This window comes from Sphaerodactylus townsendi, linkage group LG09 (assembly GCF_021028975.2).
Source record: "Sphaerodactylus townsendi isolate TG3544 linkage group LG09, MPM_Stown_v2.3, whole genome shotgun sequence".
NCBI lineage: Eukaryota > Metazoa > Chordata > Lepidosauria > Squamata > Sphaerodactylidae > Sphaerodactylus > Sphaerodactylus townsendi.
This window is the reverse complement of record NC_059433.1, coordinates 90328406-90346469: the sequence shown is the minus strand read 5'-3', so window position 1 is coordinate 90346469 and position 18064 is coordinate 90328406. Positions and strand designations below refer to the sequence as shown.

General features: G+C 43.4%; 1 protein-coding gene across 1 annotated transcript in view; it reads left to right on the top strand.

Moving 5' to 3' along the window:
• SLC26A7 (solute carrier family 26 member 7) overlaps nucleotides 1–18064 on the top strand; it is an 84938-nt gene that overhangs the window by 43080 nt on the left and 23794 nt on the right. Inside the window, exons 5-8 of the mRNA XM_048507268.1 lie at nucleotides 5601–5753; nucleotides 7158–7240; nucleotides 9984–10131; nucleotides 11110–11223. Of these exons, the coding sequence (XP_048363225.1) occupies nucleotides 5601–5753; nucleotides 7158–7240; nucleotides 9984–10131; nucleotides 11110–11223 (498 nt within the window). The remainder of the gene's footprint in view (nucleotides 1–5600; nucleotides 5754–7157; nucleotides 7241–9983; nucleotides 10132–11109; nucleotides 11224–18064) is intronic.

Below are 18064 nucleotides of genomic sequence, written 5' to 3'. Positions count from 1 at the left end.
CACACACACACACACACACACACACACACACACACAGAGCATAGCAGAATGTCAGTAGCATTACCCAGGAAATAAGGAAAAAGTATTTCACAGGCAAGTACTAGTACAAGGGAGTACTGCTAGCCAGTGTAATATGGTAATGTGTCAGACAGATCTGGGAGACACAGATTGGAATCACCATTATGCCATGGAAGCTTGAGAGGTGACCTTGGGACAGTCACAAGCCATCACCCTAACCCCGTGGTGGTGAACCTATGGCACTCCAGATGTTCATGGGCTACAATTCCCATCAGCCCCTGCCAGCACGGCCAATTGGCCTTGCTGGCAGAGGCTGATGGGAATATGATCCAATCCATGCATCCTGGAGGTCTGCTCCTGGAATCCTCCTACTACTCTTTCCTGTCTCACAGTGTTATTGTGAGGATAAAATGGAGAATAGCTCAAACCACTGTCAGTCTCCGTTAGGAAGAAGGTGGGATATAAAATGAAGTACATCAATAAATCCCATCTGTACTGCTATGTGAAAAATGCTAGCAAACACCAACAAAACGGGTGATGATAACTCACAAAAAGTATTGTCTGTAAGTGGCCTAATTATGCTCCATTACTCAGTTACTCTTAGTAAAGCCTAAAAAAACTAGTTCCTCCAGATGGACTGGCAAATGCGGTCTGTCTGCAACAGAAGACAGATGTTTGGAATGAGCTTGCAATTCACTGAGTACATGTCATCTTTAAATATTTGATGGTGGGATTTTGTCCAACTCTTCTTTTTTGCTTACTAGTTGCTCTTTGGATCTGCCTGTTAGTAGCTTCTGAGCCACGGATGACTTTGCTGACATTCGGACAAGGCAATCCAAATTCCTGTCTTTTGTCCTAGTCAATCATAGCTCCTGGTGGGACTTGGAGCCAAAGCCACATGTTCCCTTCAGCACTCAGCTCTGGGCAGCCATGATGTTCTTGCTGCCAAATCCCAAGCCATCTAGTATAACATCTTCATTGTTTGATTATATAAGGGCAGCGTGTGGGTAGAGGTTGTGGTTTCGTCGCCCACCCTTCCAAGTGTATGAGTCATCATCTACCATTTTTTCAAACCAAGCATGGAAGAGATTACTTAAAACCCAGAGATCTATCCCTGTTCTTTTGACAGATGTGCACAATAACTTTGTCTGCTGCCCAAATCCAGAATTCTCTGGATTTCCGAGTCTCCCCCCAACCCCCCCCCCCACACACACACATGGACACATTCACAAAAGTTCTCCAGGTTCTGAAAGAAATCATACAGGATCTGGAAAGTTTACCTCAATGCTAGTACCAAGTTTTGGGAGGCCCTGGGATGGAAGTCCCCAGGGCTTCCTTTCTGTGCTCCATCAAGCTGCTCTAATGCCTCCCTTTCCATTCATTCCTGCCTCATTGTGAATCCTTCCTCTTCTCACAAGCCTCCTCACCACCTGCAATCACAGCCACCTGTACCACATTCATTCTTATTCCCCAACTGCAATGTCTGTGGCGTAGCTGCTGTGGCCATCAGGAAGAGCTGCTGCTATGCAACACTTGCATGCACTTCCCTGTCAACTGGGAATCTGGTAGCATGGATGGTAGAGTGCTTGTAAGCAAATAAGCAGGGAAAGGCACATGAAAATGTGTCAGGGAGGTGAACAGGTAGGGGTTCTGTGACAGTGGCAATTGACAGAAGCCTTGGGCCCTGGTAGCTGCCCCATGTCATTGTATGCTGAGACCAGCCCTGGCTCACTTTGTGGGATTAAATTCTGGTACATTGACATGTGTCAATGAAGTCAATGACTTACACCAGTGTAGTAAACCTTAACCTGGGCTTGTTGGAGAATCACTAATCCAGAAGCAATCTGAACAGCATGGATTATTTCTGGGTGATTGGTAGATATCAAGCAAAATAACCCAATAGGCCTGTTTCAGGGATAGAACTATGAGAACGATATTTGAAACCACTATGGACATATTACTCATATATTTGAGTAATTGTTATTGCCGAAGAATTAGATTATTTCTGACAAGTAACCCCCCAAGATAACATTTAAAATATATATCCAATGAGTTTTAAGCAATCAGAGTGACCAGTGTGATTAGAACCCAACATCCCTGCAGGTCAGTGGTGGCAAACCTATGGCACTCCAGATGTTGATGGACAACAATTCCCATCAGCCCCTGCCAACATGCCCAACTATAATCCATCAACATCTGGAGTGCCATAGGTTCGCCACCACTGCTGTAGGTAGTCACTTTGGCTCATTTTCGTATGGTGTGCTTTCCGCAACACTCTTCATGTCGCAGTGTCTTTGCAATGGGTCTCCTCATGTTTCCTTGTTTAGACACAAGGGGCTGCTCCACTGCCTGCCACGTGACTTGCATGCTTGCCTGCCCCTATATCTGGGTCACTTCCCGTCAAAAGCCAAGATCGAAGGTTGCCTTTTTTGGTATTTTTAAAGCCCTTTGAATGTGATATTGATATTTTAATTGCTTCATTGCTTTTGTATTTTTGGGGAGATGCCAACAGTGGATCTCTGTGAGGAGCGGTGGGGGGGGGGCAGTATCAGGGGAAAGCTTAGGTATCTATGTCCTGTTTGTTGGCCTTCTAGGGAAAATAGTTGGCTATTGAGTGAAACAGGATGCTGGACTAGATGGATCATTGATCTGACCCAACAGGGCTCTTCCTATGTTTTTAACAGCTTTCCAAATTGGTTTGTTTGCTATAACCAGTGGTGGGATTCAGCAGGTTCGCACCACTTCGGTAGAACTGGTTGTTAAAATGGTGCTTGTAAACAACCAGTTGTTAAATTATTTGAATCCTACCACAGGAAACGGTTGTTAAATTATTTGAACCCTACCACTGGCTATAACCATATGAAGGAGTCAGAACTAGGCACCTAAATAAGGCAGAAAAATCTTTATGTGGATCCTACAGATAGCTTTGTGAATAAATAGTACCAGACTAAGCATAGAAGGGCCTTGTTTGCTATGCTGCTGTACCACCATATTATATCTGTGGGTATTAGCTATCGATCTAATTCACAACCTGGATCTTTCTCCAGATACTTAATTCCCCCAGGTATGCAGAAAAATCTTTCCCAAAATGCATGGCAGTTTTTTATTTCCCCCAAAGCAGACCTCTCTGCACATGTACATAAAAACTCACTTTGTGTGTGGCACGACATCTCCTGCCCCCGTTTTGGTAGCTCCTGGAGACACTAGAGTTGGCACAAGATCTCCTGATGCAACTGCTGTGGCCCTTAACATGGGACAGCTCTCAGAGGTCCTTCAGTCCGGACAGCATATTCTGATGCAGCCAACACAGCTTCCGATGAGCAGGCCACAGTCAAGTTTTGAGGGCTGTGAATCCAAGGAAGGCTGCTGGACCGGATGGTATTCCCGGTCGGGTGTTAAAGGAATGCGCTAACCAACTGGCTGGTGTTTTTACTGGGATCTTTAATCGATCTTTATCCCAGTCCACCATTCCATCTTGTTTGAAAGCTTCCACCATTGTTCCACTACCAAAGAGATTTCCTGCTGACAATCTTCAGGATTATAGACCAGTGGCACTCACCCCCATCATCATGAAGTGTTTTGAAAAACTGGTCCATAGGCATTAGTTCTTGCCTTCCAGATACATTTGATAGACATCAAGCTCCTAGCGCAGATATCAGGACTAATAGATCTAATGGAGGGGGCGCCATTGCCATTAGGGCCTCCACACAGCTTTGACGCATCTACGGAACAGCGAGGGGGGTATGTCATGTGCGAATCGCTCTTTATGGACTTTAGTTCCGCATTTAATACCAATCTCGCCACAAAGACTGGGGACAGAACGTGGGGATCTTGGACTCTCACATTCAATCTGTTGTTTGTGGATTAGGGACTTCCTTCTTGTCTGGATCGTTCCCAGAGGGTTAGACTGGGAAATCGGGTTTCCTCAGTTCTTACTCTAGAAAATATGGGAACGCTTCACAGGGCTGTAATAATGTTGAGCCTCCTTTACTGTTCACCCCTTTATACATATGATTGTACTCCTGCTCTCTATCATTAGTAACACCATTATCAAATTTTGCTGATGACACAACGGTGGTGGGGCTCCATCTACTGGAGGGGATGAGTCTGCCTATCCCGGAATGAAGTGGACCGGGACTGCTCTCATGGTGCAGGGAAAATAACCTGGTTCTTAACACTAACAAGACAAAAGGAGCTCATAGTGGACTATAGAAGGAATAGAAGCTCAGAAATTCAGCCCTTGACTATAAAATGGAGATCAAGTGGAGCGGGTGGCTAGTTTTAAATTCCTGGGCTGTTATGGATTAAAGAGGATTTGACCTGGGAGTTACAGACTCATCGCGGTGGTTAAGAAAGCTCCAGCAAAGACTGTACTTTCTGGAGACTTTTAAAGGAAGCAACAACTAGATGGAAAACTTCTTGGTGTCCTTTACAGCTGTGCTATAGAGAGTGTCCTAACCTACTGCATCTGGTGTATGGTTCCTCCAGTTGCACAGTGGCATGAATAGGGAAGGCGCTCCAAAGTGGGTGATCAATACTGCACCAAAGGATTATCGGGCTGCCCTCTCCCCTCCTTGGAAGAAATCTATAATGCCCGAAGTCTAAATAAAGCCCAAAATATTCTAAGGGACCCGTCTCATCCAGCACACTCTCTTTTTAAACTGCTACCATCTGGCAGACGATACAGGGCCCTCAGGGCAACTAGGGACAAAGAGGCTTAGGGCAACAGCTTCTACTCTAGAGCTGTGGCTATGCTAAACTGCGCTGCTTCATATTGATGTATTTGGGGCTATGTAGGGATGGGTGGAGGATGATGATGTATGAGTCTGAAATTGCATGAGTCTGAAATTGTATGAGTCTGAAATTGTGTGCATCGAGGAATGCTGCTGTAAATTTCGTTGTGCGTGCACAATGACAATAAAATGCTTATGCTTATGTCATGGCAGTTCCAGGGTGCCCTGCCACAGTGGCCGTTGCTACCAAAGTAGGAAAAAATAAGAGGGGCAAGATTGTCTTGGGGGGGGAAGTGAAAAGGAGGGGGGATTGTCTGAGGGAGTGAGAAACCAAGAGAAAGAACTGGGAATTGTCTGAGGGAGGAGAAGGAGAAAGAGAAAGTATCAAAGATCATCAGAAGGAGGGGGAGAGAGAGAAAAAGGGAAAATTGAGGGCAGGTGAGAGAAATAGAGGGGAGAAAGAGTGAAAAGAGAGGGGCAGGTTGAGAAAGGGGGGAAGAGAAGGAAGACATTGAGGAGGACCAGGAATATGAGGAGAGATGGGGAGTAAGAAAAGATTGCTAGAGAAGGGAATGGGGGAAGACTGATATGGGGGAGAAGATGGATGAAGGAAGATGAATAAGTTATGGGGTGGGGCAGAAAGAGATGGGGCTCTTTGACAGAGAAGGGAAAAAGAGAGAAGAATGCAAGGGTAAGGGATGTTGCCCCCTCCATAAATTTCTTGTCGGTCCCCACTTGTTCATATATAATGCCAATACATATGTATTGTATATTCAGGAATTGGTTCTCTTGCTTCTCAGAGCACTTGGGATCAGACATTAAGCATTTCTTGTTTATGGCTCATTATAGATTTATGCCTACATCTTTGAAAACATCAAATCCATTCAGCTGGAAGCTTTGCTGCTGTCTGTGCTGAGCATTGTGCTGCTTGTTCTTGTTAAAGAGCTGAACGAAAAATATAAAGGAAAAATTAAAGTCGTTCTTCCCATTGATTTGGTATTGGTAAGTATTAAAATTAAGTGTGGTTCTATATCAGCGAATATTTTGAAGCAGGATGGTGCCTGCCACTTATTTGCTGGCAAGCTAATCTGTATGGCTGTATTGTTCAGAACAGCTCAGAAAAATGAAGCAAGTGTTCTTCTTTCTGAGGTTTCTAATACATGGTTTATATCCATTAATTGTAGCTGACCAGTATTATGATGCTTCAGCTAATTTGGTTTTAGATCAATGGGTCTAATTTTTTTTTCTATCAAAGAAATCCTCTAGATCTGTGCCCCTCATGGCTGGTCAAACCCAGTGATGAAGAGGTACACCATCCCCTGTTGGAGATTGTCAGTCTGTCTTTGGAGACAGAGCCTTTCATGGGGTGTGAAGAAGGCAGGGGTGTATCGCCCAGGGGGACGTATGGAGTCAAATGTCCCTGGGCTGTGGCCATTTAGTCACATGAGGGATGGAAAATCACCCCTCACACTCCTCCTCCTTCCCCTGGGTCCATACACTGACTTCAAGACCTGGTGCAAAAAAAGTTGTTTGGTCTTGGTGGAGGAGGGCGGCTGTCCATACGGGGTGGGGGCAGAAAACTCAGATTTTGCACCAGGATACATTTTCCCTAGATATGCCTCTGGAAGGAGGAGGTAGTGAAGCTGCTTGTGAAGAAGCCATCTCTAAATCTATTAATCTCTGTCTTGAAATTAAGCTACATTTGAAAGCTACTTTCTGATTCCCCCATATCTGAGCTCATGGAAACAGTCATAATGCAAGGATACCACTCAAGCCCATCACGGAATGACTCAAGTGCTACCAAATCATAGTTGAATATGCGTACATGTTTAAATGGAGGGAGAAATGAGAGAGTTAAAATACTCAAATAGCTTCCCTGCGCTGACTGCAAATATCTCCTTTGTGTTTTTCCCCATATATTCTAGTTCAGGGAACTCCTAATTTCAGGGTCAAAATACACGTTAAGTTGTTTATGAGTCTATGAAAGTGGGGAGGGTTTTTTAAAAGTCTTTCCCTATACCACTTTCCTGACCTGAAGTGGCCCCAGATAGCCACTAAATGCCCCAGTGGGGAATCACATGTGCAGCCTATCAGTACATACATGTTTCATCAAAATAAAGGCTCTTCATGGCTATGTCATGTCAGGAAAATAGTGTAGAGGGAATGCTTAAGCTCCCACTTCCCAAGTGCTGTGATTGTGGTTGCCAGCCTCCAGGTGAGGCCTGGAAATCTCCCAGAATTATAACTGATCTCCTGGTGACAGTTGTCTAACAGTTGTCATGACAGATTCCATTACATGCGTACATTTCTCTCTCTCACTGAAAGTAGGAGAGTTAATGCCAAAGCAAGATTACTCTTGGTATTATATATGAGCATATTAACTTTCTGTTGTGACCTGATTCACAGATAATTGTTACCTCTGTTGCTTGCTACTATGCTGATATGGAGTTCAACTATGGCCTGAAGGTTGTGGGACATATTCCAGAAGGGTAATGTGTTCTTTCTATGCTTGTATGGATATTAACATTCTTATTTACATTATTTATAGTGCACCTTTCTCAGTTTCAAGGCAGATTACACAGTGTACGTCAGATACAATCAACAGGATGTGTCGTCCAATGACAGAGGCGTAGCTGGGCCAAACTGCGCCCAGTGTGCAGTGGGCTTTTTCCGCTCCCCCATGGCCCCCCTGCAATGCCCCCACGGCATACACCCCCGCCCCCCCTGCCTGATGAACTATACTTCCCAGGAGACCTTGTGAGCCCCAAGGTCTCCTGGGAACTGTAGTTCCTCAGGCATTTTTTAGCCTGAACTGTAAATAGGCCACTTTTTTCAGCCTCACAAAGTACTAAAAAAGAAATGGAACATAGGTAAGTGTGGAAAGGAGGGTGGGATGTGTGTGTGCCGCAGGGTGTGTGTGCCGTGGGGGGGTGCAGGGGGCATGGGGAAAGAGGGAGGGCTCGGGGGGCTATTTTCCAACCCCAAGTGTGCCCCCGGTGCACGACGCACCCCCGTCCCCTTGGCACTCCGCCACTGTCCAATGAACAGTGCAGTATGGCTTGGAGTGCAGAAGTCTGAAAACAAGCAAAAACCTGAAACAGAGGTTAAATAAAGCTGAAACAAAGCAGAAGCATTTCAATATGACACATTAAATTATTCAGAAATTACATAGTACGATCATATTAACTACAAGAGATAGGACACAGTAGTAATGTCTGCAGTGCTGTCCCTTTATCTGAACCATTTCATTGCAGTACAGCCCTGTATGTAACAAACATTTTTTGTATTTGAATACAGCCCTCAATATGGGCATTAGAATGCTTTAAAATGATTCCCAGAATGAAATAGAATGATACACAGTGAATTAATAGAGACGATGAAAGCAGCTCAGGAGGAAAAAAACCCAACCACAGCTGGAATGACTGAAAAAGCCATTTCCTTGATCCGTACTTTTAAATATTATTTGTAGAATAAGAACCAAGAATCACGCAACAGCTGAAATGTTGTACTTTTGCTACACAAGCAAAAGGCTAGAGCCAATATCTTTCGAAACAGCTGTAGGTAGGTCTACATATTGCACACTGTTTCTAGGTCATCCTTAAAAGACCTTTTATACTGGTATTGTACAGTGGTTAAATACATAGTCTTGATTAATAAAAGACCAAAGGATCCGTGCAATGTTCTCAAATTTGTCCAGTCTTATTAGGGTAAAGGAGTCTGTTTTTTCTCCCCCTTTTTGCTTTGGTTTCAAACTGTGACTCAGTTGATAAATTGAAGTTCCTTTAATCAACTGATTTATTTTTATTTTTAATTGAATGTATAAGTACATTAGATGATGGGAAAGTAATAAAGGATATTGTGCTTCTTTTTGTATCACTGTACTTTTTGAAAGATCTTGTGCATTCATGTAGGGCAACAAAAACCTGAAATACCTGGGAAGAGGTGTAAGGGTGGAATAAGTGCCATTGCAGACTAAGAATAACGATGCCTCCTTTATGCTACCTTCAGTTCCCTGTCAAAAACAACTGCTTTTCTTTAGCCCAGGATACATATGCCACAGTTTATCTCAATGGTCAAAATCCAAATGGCTTCTAAAGTGCATTCAAGGTCTGGTGAAATGGCCCGGTGGAATTTTTTTCTTTGAAAAAGAAGACACACAGATGCCATACCATATAACAAACTGGTTTTGAATATCAGTTCCATTTTAGAAATACAAGTGCAAAAAACTGAGGAGTTGGATTCGTCTCATGTTCTCTAGACTTGTCAAAAAACCAAGAAGTTTCTGATCAGTGACTAGTGTGCAGGGCTGTCATTTTCCCACTGCTGCTCCTGTGGCCTCTGGAAGCAAAATAATCTTAAAAAATTGTTGTTGGGCAACAATGTAATGTCACTTTCAGGGAAATCCAGAAGTGAAACCCAGTCCACTCTAGGAATCACCAGAATCTTTATGGTTTAGTCATAGAGTTTCTGGACATTCCTAGAGAGGTGTGATATCCCTTTTGGGTTTCTTCTGGAACTAATGTGTTGCCATTGCCCAATGGTACCCTCCATATCCCTGCCTGCCGACTACCGCTGATAGTCAGGCCATGCTTAGCAACTGAACTGATGCGTCCAATAAATTTATCTATGATATCAGGCCACAACTTGACTAAGCTCTTCTGGCATCATGAAGAGGAGGATAAATAACAATTCTGTTTATAAAACACTGTCTAAAAGTTCCTTGGGTACTGAACGTGGATTAGCTCAATATTTCTTATGAAAACCTATAAAGGAAGGTAGGCCAATAGACTCTTTTAAATATTTTTAAAGACCCAGAGTTGCATTGGTTGTGGTGGATTTTCCGGGCTGTGCTCCCAGAGTTGCATGTTCATTGTATGTTCATTATATCTATTAGTTAGTATAGCAAAGTTGCCCAGTCAGGAAAATCTTGACTCACGCACAGAAAACACATCTCAGGCAAGTATACTGCAAAAAGACAAAACTTACTTTTGCTGAGGTAGATTCAGAGCCATTTTGTAGTAGGATGGAGACAGAAGACTAAGCTGAAGAATACTTTCCTCTATTACAAGTGGCCAACTGATACAGCTTCAGGGGTGTGGGTGTGTGTGTCCCTGGTCATGTTCAATTGCAGTTTTCTAATTTTGGCTGGGAAACGTCACTGCTCACTCACCTTCTAATTCTAATTCATACCATCAATCATCACATGGGCTTGTACTATACTTACTTTTACAGTATACCAGCACCAAGGCTTCCACCTATGAATATCCTCTCGGAAGTAGTTACGGAAGCATTTGGAGTGGCATTAGTTGGCTATGTGGCATCACTAGCCCTGGCACAGGGTTCTGCTAAAAAGTTCAACTACTCTGTGGATGACAACCAGGTAAAAATTCATATCTCTAAGTAATGGGGGGAGGAGCGTACCCCAAATGTTAACGTCTGTATTGGAGGTCTTCTTTCATGTGACTCTGTTCTCAGGTGTCAGATAGGTAACTACAAAGGGTGGTGATACCTTCTTTGGTGGTGGTACCTCAGCTATGGAATGACCTCCCTCCTGACTATTCTTAGGAGTTTTCCTTGTTAGGTGGAGATATTTTTCAATTCTCCCAAGCACTTGGTAGCTGTTTGTGGTGATGACTGAGTCTGAATTCTGTCCTGGTAAAGATACAATAGGAAATCAGGTAGTGTTGATTTATGACTGAAAATGTAAAAGGCCTTGTGAGCACTCTGTCACTAGTTTGGTTCTATAAGGAAGTCTGTAAACTTGTAGCAAAGAACTTGTTTTTAGAGAAAAGTTCAAAAGGCACAAAGGGATACAGGATTTGAGGGAAGGGTTGTGTTATTCCTCACTAATTATGTCACCCTTGTTATCTAATAGGTTCCAGTGATACTGGGACATCCACACAGCACATTATATTAGTAACACCAATGGATACACTGCTGGGAAAAACATAGAATTTTCCTATTAACAAATACTTCAACTTGCTGAAAAAGTGCTGAAAAAGAAAAGTGATATTCCCACAGAAACATTCCCTGAGGGATGGTATACAGATTTCCTGAAACAAATGTGTAACAACTCCACATTGTGTAAAACAACAATAGTCTGAAAAGATCTCAAACATTGCTTATGTTTCAAAACAGAGGTGCAGTTTGTTCCCACTTTGTTGCCATGGACAAATCTGTTTTATCTGCTGAAGTTAGCAATAGGAAAGGGCATGCCACCATGGAAGACTGTTGTCGTTATTTTTTTTAGAACTACTCATTTCTATTGTCAGATTTTATGCAGCAAAGCACTTTGCTGGTTAAGTATGCTAACATGACGGAAGAAACACAAGTGTCTTCTTTTTAAAACACTTTTCAGGAATTCTTGGCTCATGGTCTCAGCAATGTGATTCCCTCATTTTTCTTTTGCATACCGAGTGCGGCGGCCATGGGGCGGACAGCTCTTTTGTACAGCACTGGAGCAAAAACACAGGTAAGCTAGTCGTGTTGTCATAAGGCTTAGGAATAGTAGGAATACTGAATTCTAGACTCCAGTTCTTACACATTTAAGGAATTCTTCATAGCTAGTCCAGGGAACAGCATCCATTCAGGTATGCTGGTGATATTGATGGGAGAAAATGGAAAGTAACTGAGTTTACTCCCTGTGACACTTCCCTCACTGAAATGGTGTTTGATAATTCTCACAAACTATGCTGCCGCCAGGATCGCAGTGGTTCCAAATTTAGTTAAACCCTCCTTTGGAAACTAAGGTTGATTAACATAGTATTATGGGAGTATTATGGGGAAGGAAGTTATCTGCGTTTACTTCCTGTGTTCCCACAGGCCTAGGTAGAGGTGCTGGAAACTACTGTCTAGATGTGCATTTAATAGGGTTCATGAATTAACCTGATGGTGTCATAGTGACCTGTGTCTGTGCTCCCATGATGCTATGACTCACTGCTGCTGGGGTGTGACATTGCAATGTTAATTTGCTAGTGCCAGAATCAGTCTTTGAAATCCAGATTTGCAGCCAATGCTTTAACCTTTGTCCACTTCACAATGCCTTCAAGGACACTTAAAAAAATAAGGATAGTAGTTTGACAGGCAGAATAGGCTTGTATACAATTTAAATATTAGGTTTTTTTCAGAGGATTTTATTGAGCGCTCTAAAGAAATTACTTTATTCTATGCTTCTGTGTTAAAGAACCCCAACACTGTCAGAGAGGAGTGTTTGATTTGGAGCTGGTCTTCATAATATCACAACCCTGAGGTGCCTTAGCATTGACTGTAGGTCAAAGCCTGATCTGTTAGATCCAGCCAGTGGTGGCTTAAGTGCCAGGTAGCAAAATTAAAACCTCTCTGGGCTCAAGCATAATTTTTCAGGGCCTAGTACAAACTTCCAAAATGTTTCCATCTTCTACAACACAATGCTGCCTTCCCTTGACTCTTGAGAACATCTTGTTGCACTGTAAAATACTACTGGATTCAAATCTGTCTCTGCTACTGCAGACCAACATTACTACCCATGGAAAACTCTGTTTTATATTTGACATAGACAATAATGGGTAATTGGCTTGAGCTGAAGCAGGTATGCCTGGAACCCTGGGCCTCAGAAAAGTGCTCCTGTTGGCAATCCACAATGCTGGTGCCCTAGCTCTGCTTAATGTTTGGTTGTTTCCCCACTTTTCAAATAACGTGGATACTCATTGGTTTCATTTGCTGTGGGACCTTTTTAACATGTTCCCCACCACAGCTTTTGCTCCTTTGTCCAATGAGCGCAGCAGCCGTGCAGCAGCCAGGCAGGACTCCCCACGATCCGCTCAGGGGGAGTCCTGATTGGCTACTGCATTGTGCTGTGGTGGTAATTTTTTAAAATTTTCAACTGGACGAATCAACGTCCAGACAAATCCACAACTATTTGTGGACACATTGCTCCCACCCCCCAGCCTGCTCCCTCCCTCCCAAGTTACCACAAAGTGGCAGACTCCAAGGGGAGCAGGTGTGTGAACCCACCGCCGCTGGCTCGTCCCCTGAAAGTGCTGCCTGAAGCAAGCCACTGCCCCCCCTCTCTCCCCTCCCCAGTTTCCCAAAGCAACAGATACAATGGTCCCCAGCAACGCGCCTGTAACTCCCCTTAACCCTCAGCAATCGAGCCACATCCTTGCAACTGAATCTTTTTAATGTGGGGAGCGGGGGGCGGAGGAGAGATGGGAACTCCTGTTCTCAGATTGGAGTGTTGGCCTAGTGCACAGCGGAAGGACTAGGTGCCAACTCACCCTTGCTAGAACAGGAGGTAACTGCTTGCAGTATAAGAAAAAGGAACACTCAGACAGTAGATTTAGTTCCAACAGGAATACTTTATCTCTTGTTTCTCAAAGGAACAAAAATAACAATAACTATCCACTCTCTACTCTGACAACAATCTGAGCCCGAACCTGAAGGTGAAGGAGAGGTACTGAATTGGGTATGCAGTCTTCTTATATAGTTTTGTCCAGCAAATCATTAGCTAGATGATCTAATCATCCTGGCCTGTGACCTTTTCACTTCTGCTGACTGTTACATGCCAATCACTGCAGCCCCAGACAGAGAGGCTCCGACCTTTACAATTCTGCTGACTGTTACATTCCAGTCATTCTAGACCAGCATATGACCACCTTGCAATTTTCAATATCCTGACACCCCTTCTCATATCTGGTTGGAATGTTGCCTCATTACATAATATTTATAAACAAAATAATTACAAACAAAAGTCATTCACATTATTTTACACTCATTGCGGTGGTACATAGTCAATTACACAGAGTTACTTATTTCACTCACTTTGTACAGAGTCCTTACCAAATTGTACATCTGCTAAGCCAAACCAAACACCAAGTCATTATGTTTTGTATTGGTAATGGCTTTGTTAAGATGTCGGCTATGTTTGCAGATGATTCACAGTACTGCAACTTAATCATATTTGACTGTATCAGTTGTTTTACATTTTGGAATTTCACAGCTACATGTTTTGATACGACTTTAAGGTTTTCGTTTATACCATGGCTATACATGTCTGTGAGTCTTCAAAACTGTTATGAGTTGTTCACATTTCTCACCCAGGTCTTTTTAGCAACTGCATGACCCATTGTAGCTCATTGCATGCCTCATTAAGAGCATACTCTGCCTCAGCAGCAGTTGAAGTGGCAACCGTTGTTTGTTTCCGAGATCTCCAACAAATCGGATGGCTGCCACTACCATGTGCATATAATAACCACTCACTGACTTACATCCCTGAGTCCTCTGCAAATGAGCTGTCGCATACACCACTAAGTCCTTGTTGTTTTGGTTAGAAAAGTGTAAACCATAGTTAGCAGTTCCCTTCAAGTAGCAATTACTCTTTTTTAGCCCTGCCAGTCTTTCTCAGTAGGTTTTGCAACTGTTCTGCTTAATAAACCTACAACTTGTAGAAATATATGTCTGGTCTTGTCCAGTTAGCAGTAATGCAGCAGTCTGCAATTAAGGAACGATATAGGTCTTGCCTTTCAAATGCTTGTTATCTCTTGCTTACAAAAAATCAGCCACCATTGGGGTTTGTGCCACTTTGGCATCTTGCAGACCAGCTTTTGTATGACACCCTCTATCTTTTGTTTTTGTGTCAGAAACACATCCCTTCTTCAGATTTACTGACTTGAATACCCAGGTATTGCTTTAGATACCCCAAGTCTTTCATAGCTTAAAGTGTTTACTCAACTCAGTGTAAAGTTGTTTGATTTGGTTGTCTGTTTTTGCAACCACAGAGATCATCAACATAAATCATCAAAATGATACATTCATCACCAGTACCTCTGGTATATACAGGCATCGGCCACACTTTGGTCAAATTTCATTTCACATAATGCTTTGTGTATGCACCTGTTCCAACATCTGGCGGCTGACTGTTTCAGCCTGCATAAAGCTTTGTTGAGCTTATAAACTTTATCAACTTGTTCATGCTCATAACCTGGTGCTTGCTTCATGTATATGGTCTCTTGCAAATCTGCATTTAAATAAGCGGTTTCAAAATCAAGGTGCCTCATTTTAAAGTCTCTTTGCTCAGCCAGAGTAATGCACTAATCTCATGGATTCTGCCTTTGCAGTGGGTGCATAAGTCTGATCATAACTGTCAAACTTTGTTTGAGAGAAGCCTTGTCGCGACTAATCTTGCTTTATATTTGTAAGTCCCATCAGATGAGTTTGCCGCCTGTATACCCATCTTGCACCTATGATCGGCTTATCAGTAGGTTTATCAACAATGTTAAACACTTTTAAGTTCACCAAGGATTCAAACTCATTGTCCATAGCCTGATTCCATTTTCCTGTTCCTCAGGTGGACATTTCAACATATCATGGAAACCTTGTGGTTCTGTCCCTAATTGGCACACTCTCACTTCTTGTACCATGACCTTTTGGTGGTATGCCTTTATTTGCTCTTTCTGTGATCTGCATTGGTATAGCTATTTCTCCAGTTTGCTCAGCCCCCCTCCTCTCCTGGCTTCCTTCACGATCACTATCACTGTTCTGTTGTTGCTTAAGGCTCGAGCAGATGTGTGACCTTGAACAGGAGTGGGGGGTTATTATTAACTGTCACTAGGTACTGTGTCATGGCTTACTGGTGGTAAGAACACTTCAGAGTTTTGATGCACATGTTCCCAACCTGTATGCTTTTCAAAGTTGGCACTGCGTGAGATAGCAATTCTTCCATGACCCAATGAAAATCTATAGCCTTTGGTATTCTCTGGCATATCCTACAAGCGCCAGTCTCTGCCATTTCTTTTGTCCTTTTTTTTAGATTTGCTGTCTGGGAATGAGGGCGTTAGCGAAAACTCCCAAATATTCTAAGGTGTTTCAGGGAAGGCCTTTTGCCAAACATTCTGAAAATGGTGTTTCATTGATACTTGAACTCCACAACCTGTTTATTACATGTGTGGCAGCTAAGACAACCTCTCCCCAGAAATGGAATGGAACCTTGGCATCATTTATCATGCAATCACATTGTTTGAAGAATGCCTAGTCCCTCTCAGCCGCCATTTTCAGCCGGGCTGAACCAGTTGTTCTCCTGTAACAATACCTTCTGTGTCAGCCATGTTTGGAATTTGTTCCCCATGAACTCACACGCCTCTGTCAGTTGGAAGGGCTTGTGCGCGTAAGGGAACCTCCGTTCAATCATTGAGACCCATTCCAACAAACCTTGTAAAGGGCTTCATCCTTAGATTTCAACAGCAAGCAGTAAGAATATCTGCTATAATCATCAATCAGCAGAAATATATCGTGCACCCCTTCGCGTTGATTGAAAGGACCAGCTAAGTCTGCATGGACTAGTTCAAATGGTCTTTCCATTTGTCTGTAGCTCTTTTGGGGATTGGATAGGATTTCACCTTAACCCACTACAGACTGAACAGTCTAGGAATGCTTTGCAAGCTTTACACTCAAATCACATACTTGTGCCAACTGCTCGATGGCCGCAAAACTCGCATGCCCTAGGACTCTGTGAAGATAGTGCACACAATCATCATGCATAGGCTTATTAGCTAGACTTGAAACATTCATTACATTTTCATTTTGCCCTTTATCAGTCATAACATACATTTTGTTGCAGAGTGTACCTTTTGCACACTCTATGTCATTCTGCCATACTGTACAACCCTGTCTATCAAATATAGTTTTGCCCTTGTTCAGCTAAACTTGGGACTCAACAAACAAAATCCAGTCCAGGAACACACAACACATTTTGCAACTTTTACCTAGGCGCTGTAGGTATGAGCTGGCGGTTCCTTGCAGCGTAGCAGCAGCAGTTGGTGATCCATCGGCCAAGTTGACATGCTTCACACTTGCCTTGGACTCCTCAGTCAATAGGTGATGAGCATTCTGACGTATATGCTCTGAGCAGGCAGAGTCCAAGAGCCAGATGGGTTGGTTTCTCTGGACATCGGTTCTCAGCAATGCCGTCAAGTAGTGCTCCTTCTTTCCTCTTCCCCGCTGTCCTTTAGCTGGCCTTCTTTACTCCCCTTCTGTGGGCATTCTCGAGAAGATGATTGAAGTAGAGCCACAACGAACTCTTGTGAACTGCATATGACCTTGGACAGTTCAGGAAGCTGGGTTTTCACTTTTGTCTTTGGAAACAGCAGGCTTCTCTCTGGCTGTGGCTTCAAGCAAAAAACTCTTCGCTTTCTGGAGCTCAAAGCCGTGCAGTCACATAGTCTAGAGTCAAATCATCTTCTTTATGCTCTGCATACTATAGACAAAAAATTGTCCCAGCTGTCATCTAGGGAAGATGGTACAATATAGGCTCCTATGCTTGTTCAGTGAAAGTCATGCCTCTGTCTTCCAGCTCGTACCTAATAGTGTAATGCAGCTGTTGGACATGGTTGGCCACATTTCACCTCCTTTCAGCTTCCGTTTGTATAAACGCCTGGTCAAGATTACCTTGGAACCAGCAGGCTGCGTCTGGTACAAGTCCTTCAACACCTTCCACCAGTCAGAAGCCTTCTCAGCAGCCCGGAGATAGATGAGCTGGGAGTTTTCCACAGCCAACATTATGGACGCCCTGGCTCTGGCATCTGCCCTCTGCTCTGCTTCTGTGCCTGGGTTCGCTCGGGTCTCGACTACAGCCCATAAATCCTCAATGTATGAGAAAGCTCTGCATTTTCACACTCCATGCTGAGTAGTTCCCTGCAGTCAGCCGCTCAAAAGGCAAACTGCACATGGTGGATGTCAGCGTGTCACACTGCCTCGACACTCTCTAGCTTCAGTGGTTAGGTTACTGGGCCCATAACCAAATTGTTGGCCTAGTGCACAGCGGAAGGACTAGGTGCCAACTCACCCTTGCTAGAACAGGAGGTAACTGCTTGCAGTATAAGAAAAAGGAACACTCAGACAGTAGATTTAGTTCCAACAGGAATACTTTATCTCTTGTTTCTCAAAGGAACAAAAATAACAATAACTATCCACTCTCTACTCTGACAACAATCTGAGCCCGAACCTGAAGGTGAAGGAGAGGTACTGAATTGGGTATGCAGTCTTCTTATATAGTTTTGTCCAGCAAATCATTAGCTAGATGATCTAATCATCCTGGCCTGTGACCTTTTCACTTCTGCTGACTGTTACATGCCAATCACTGCAGACCCAGACAGAGAGGCTCCGACCTTTACAATTCTGCTGACTGTTACATGCCAATCACTGCAGACCCAGACAGAGAGGCTCCGACCTTTACAATTCTGCTGACTGTTACATTCCAGTCATTCTAGACCAGCATATGACCACCTTGCAATTTTCAATATCCTGACATGGAGAAGTCGCCAGGGCTTTTTTCTTTGGAT